This window comes from Palaemon carinicauda, chromosome 8 (genome assembly GCF_036898095.1).
Source record: "Palaemon carinicauda isolate YSFRI2023 chromosome 8, ASM3689809v2, whole genome shotgun sequence".
Lineage (NCBI taxonomy): Eukaryota > Metazoa > Arthropoda > Malacostraca > Decapoda > Palaemonidae > Palaemon > Palaemon carinicauda.
The window spans coordinates 137882481-137887480 of record NC_090732.1 but is presented as its reverse complement, the minus strand read 5'-3'; the positions used below and the strand labels follow the sequence as shown (position 1 = coordinate 137887480).

General features: G+C 34.3%; 2 protein-coding genes across 3 annotated transcripts in view; one reads left to right on the top strand and one right to left on the bottom strand.

Annotated features, from left to right (window-relative positions):
- LOC137645009 (uncharacterized) overlaps positions 1–2482 on the top strand; it is a 9683-nt gene extending 7201 nt beyond the window's left edge. Inside the window, exons 4-5 of the mRNA XM_068377873.1 lie at positions 121–289; positions 2137–2482. Coding sequence (XP_068233974.1) covers positions 121–289; positions 2137–2206 — 239 coding nt within the window. The 3' untranslated portion in view covers positions 2207–2482. The remainder of the gene's footprint in view (positions 1–120; positions 290–2136) is intronic.
- LOC137645965 (dynein intermediate chain 2, ciliary-like) overlaps positions 1–5000 on the bottom strand; it is a 469865-nt gene that overhangs the window by 261684 nt on the left and 203181 nt on the right. The gene's annotated exons all lie outside the window — the stretch shown is intronic.

The window sequence follows — 5000 nt, the reverse complement described above, 5'->3', positions numbered from 1 at the left end:
ATATATATATATATATATATATATATATATATATATATATATATATATATATATGTGTGTGTGTGTGTGTGTGTGTGTGTGTGTTTAAATTTTTGTTACTAAAAATTCTATTGGTTTCAGTTCAAGAAATTGAGGATGCGCTTGACCTGTCTGAAGAGGCGTTTAAAGCCAAGTACGGATTCCCGAAGTTGAGTCCAGACGACGACACAATAGTGCTCACCTGCAGGTCAGGCAGAAGAGTCCGAGTGGCAGATCAGATCTTAAGATCTAGAGGTTTCACAAAACAGAGGTATTTAACAGATGTCAATAATGTTCGTTGTCTTTCTATTAGTAAATTCATTCAGTTAATTCCACTTATTGTAAAAATTAGACGCGAGAAGCAAATATATTTTATATACAGGCAGAGATGACACAAACTAATATCTTTTTTTCTATCATAAATACGATCTAAGTGATCCGGTACCGGAAGTCAAAAATTCTGAAATTATAAATATGCAAAGTTGTCCTAGTAGAGCTATGAATGTTAATCAACCGATGCAATACCTTGGCCAACTTTTTTTTTTATTTGGTTCGAATATCTCGCGTCAAGGTGTAGAGATATATTGCAAATAGTGAAAAGCTTCATACAATTGAAAGTAACAGCTTCAGTTGCTTTATTATAATATCAAAAGCTTAGCTACTTCATGCATAACCAATGATGGTTCATCAACAGCATGTCGAACCCGATAAAAAACACCATAATACAGGCACCTTTCTTTGCAATGCTTCTCTCAAATGATCTATCCCACTGTTCTATGTCATTCTCCCTTTCTCCCTCCAGTTACTCTCTATTCACCTCCCAACAATGACTTTTTTTTTTTTTACCACATAACCAAGCGATTTCAAAACAGTCCTATTCCTCTGTCTGTTTTCATTTATCGTTAGATATATCTTTAAAATATCCTAAATCTAACTGACAAACGTTTATGGAAGCGCATCTCTTCAGAATATTCTAATTCCAATTGAGGGTACACTCGGGCACACTATTCTATTTTATTTTTCTTCCTCTTGTTTGTTTTAAAGTTTTTATAGTTTATATATCAAATATCTAATTTACTGTTGTTATACTTCTTAAAAAATTCATATTAATAGTACATTACTTCTCTTGTAGTTTATCTATTTCCTTTCCTCACTGTGCTATTGTTCTTTGTTGGAGCCCTTGGGCTTATAACAGCTTGATTTTCAACTAGGGTTGTAGCCTAACTTAATAATAATAATAATAATAATAATAATAATAATAATAATAATAATAATAATAATAATAATAATAATAATAATGAAACAGTCACATTCGTTTTTTTTGTAATCGGTAATGGAACTTCAATATGCTACGTGGAATTTTCAGTAATGGAGATAAAGAAATCTTGTTACTCAAATGAGTGGGTAACGAGCGGATCTAAATGAAATGCATACAAAAGGTCTCTTTGGAATTACAGTAACCACAATTTAAGCTTAGAGGGAAATTCCAATATGACACCAAACCATGAAGTATCCTGTTAGTATGCAACAACTAAACACCAACACAATTAAAATGTTATATTCTATCACGAGTTTACCTGCACGATACATGAAATTTTTGTACTAATCGTATAAAGAAAAATATATGAACATTTGAGAAAGTAAAAACTGGCATAAACTTAGATATATAAAAAAGGACTTACAGTAATCATACGAATTACGATGAGCCAATGGTCTTAGGAATTTTTTAACGTCGTCAGCTTTGTTTTGAAGTTTCAACTAATTCAAGATGCTTTTATTCATTTTCTTTATACCTACAAGACTGATTGGTATCCCGATCCGACTCCCACCACACACTAATGATTAAATCTTAATTATAAGCCGATTTCATTAAAATTATTCTCTACAAGCTCATGACTCAAGTGCCCCAGACGAACAGAGTTTTTACACAACTTCTACATTAAGCATTACGTAAACTTTTTGTTCATCTAGGTTATACATTAAAGGTGCTCGCAACAACACTGGCATAACAAAATAATGACGTCAAATATGTGCGTCAAACATCTTTAATTTCTAGGAACCATTTTATATGGATTACATCAATTACTGTTTGAATAAATAAGCTCGTCTCTCTTTCAGAATATATTACGGATCCTTCTTGGATTGGGTGATGAGAGGAGGACCTGTCGTCAGGCTTGCAAGTAATTGATCGCACAAAGTACTCTGGCGTTACAAAAATGAAGAGCTAAAACGATAATAATGTATCATGTTTTCTTCTTCCGTATTAAGTGTGTTATTTTGCAAAGAGTGAGTGATTATCATAAATGTGAGTTGTGTTTTGAGTTATATGTTTAGAAAATATTAGCATTAAGGTTTATTTATGCTTATACCTACGATAAGTTTTAGATTAGGATATTTAAATTGTTGTTACTAGACAAAATGATTTATACGAGAAAAAGGCTGGAACGCAGAAGTTTTTTAATAAACACTTTCCTTATCATGGTTATTCAATTTATCTATTCCTTATCGTAGTACAAGAAACCTCTTAATTCATAAATACACACAAGCGTATACCTATATCTATATATGTCCATTCTGTAAAAGTTCAGTAATTGACAAATAGATAATCTCTTTTGATTCAAAAGAAAATAGATCAAAATAGCTTTCAAGATAACCTTATACGTATTCATGGAAACCAGTCATATACCTGAATTATAACACCTGATAATTGCTTCGTTTCAGCTGTCCCAGAACAAATCTATACAAGGTCAATTTCAAACAATAATATTTTGTTTTGAAACAGTGCACCTATTTTAAGGTTTAGAGAATATAAAATACATTTTCCTTGGAGAACTAAGCTAGCAAGAAATATTTCATAGAAATATAAAGGGAAAAGTAGTTGCACGAATGGAAGGTAGCAGTACATGAGTCTTACTAACAACATGGAAAAAAAAAAAAAAAAAAAAAAAATGACGTGCAGAAATCTTATAATTCTATTCCTATCCAAGTAAGGGAACTTTTTAGTGTTCAATGGTAACTAATAAGTAGCATCATGTACAGTAAAATGATTGTGTAAGAAAAGCTGCACGTGGATGAAGAAACCCTTCAAGAGTTCTTGGATCAGACATGGGAAATTTTACAAGTGAGAAATAGCCAGAAGCAGTTGAGGAATAATAGACTTGATCTCACACCTAGATTCTTATTTTTTTCAGCTTCTCCCATTCAGGGGTTTCCACAGCGGATCATCGGTCTCCTTTTACTTCCTGAATACCGAATCCTTCTCTGTCATGCCAACTGAAAAAAGGAATACAAACAATGCAAGCGCAATACCCACATCCAATCTCACTAAAGTAACCATGAAATGTGTTCACATTTTAGTGATCTTACACCTTACTGTCAGCTATTCATTTCCCCTACCACCCAGGACTCATATAGTCCTGGACCCGTCATGTAGTCCCTGATGTAGTGGAATTTTATTTTTCTCTCTCGAGTACCATACTCCTGACATATTTATTTGGGGCCTAGTATTTGAAAGTACGGTGTGAAATGTACAAGCAATGAAAATGTGTCAGTATCATTTTATACTATGCTTATTTTCTCACTGATTATTCCATGGCATTTATATACCCGGTTGGCCCACTCCACCTGTAAAACCAGTCTGAAATCTTCTGCCTCAATGCCACTGAGAAGTTCACGAATTTGTTAAACCAGAAATTTGTGCTGAAAACACCTTGCAGTCACTTGCAACAGAGCTGGTTATGTTAGCTAAATTATCAGCAACATTAATCCTTACTACATTCCAAAATAGTACCTGGATATTTCTCTTGCATTCTGATGCCCAAAACTTATCTGGCTAATGTGTATGTATTAGCCTTCGTTCTCTGAATTTTCAGTATATGAAACTAAGACAAGATAGGCCCATTTAACATGCTCAATTAAGCAAGACATTGAAGAGGTGTTGGAAGTGATGACATCGCCAAGAATTTGAAAATTCTTCTAAGGGCATTTGTTGAAGTTTAGACAATTATGTGAGTTTGCAGATTAGGGTCTCTGTTCCAAGTTATGGCTCTGCTTCATCCACGAGTTTTGATTTGGTAGTAGGTATAAGTAGTTTGCCTACAAATAACTGTGGGGCAGAAAGCCCATCATAAGTAAGTATTTCGTGAAAGTTCGCGCATCATGCCTTAGCCAGATCAATATCTTTGTGCCCCTCTGCATATGCATTTTGATGTGGGGTCGTCTTCTTCTGAAATGCTGGTTATACTTGCAATAATTTTTTAAATCTTGTTAACCAATCTCTCCTTTCTGTATGACTGGTAGAGTTTCTCAACATTATCCAGGCTCTTGAGATTAAGCAAAGTTACTTCCCATTCAACAGCTGCCTTCGTGGATAAATTATACAATAGAACTGGTACAGCTGCCGTGATTAAATATCGAGTCGTTTACAACAGGGGCAAAATCAAGAAGTTTTGTTACATTGTGGTTCACTTGATGGAGAGGGGGCTTGGGTACTAATTATGTGTGTATAATCTTTAGTCTCTAGGACATTGTCCAGTCCCTTGCCTCTGTCCTTCATGAGCGATCTATAAAAATGTTGAAAAAACAATCTCGCAATATAAAAGCTTGAACTCTGCCATAGCACCAGCATTATGCGATGCACCTATTTCACAATGTCCTTCAGGCCCTAATAAAAATTTTTGTAAGGTCTGCCCTCAATTTCATGTCATCTCCTCCTACTGGACAGAGCCAGTCGGGCCGATCATGAACTACCCAAATCTCTGGATGCGAGAGATATTTTTTGGCACTATCGTATTCACAAATTCTTAAATTCTCACACACTTGCTTATTTCTTATACTACCACATATCACACAAACAATTTACATATCACAACTAGAAGGAGCATGTGGTGTAATACTTATGAGCTGTTTTTGATGACCCAACACTAGCTACAGCTACATCTCTATTCTGCTCTGCAGATATTATAGTTAGCCTTATCTTTAGC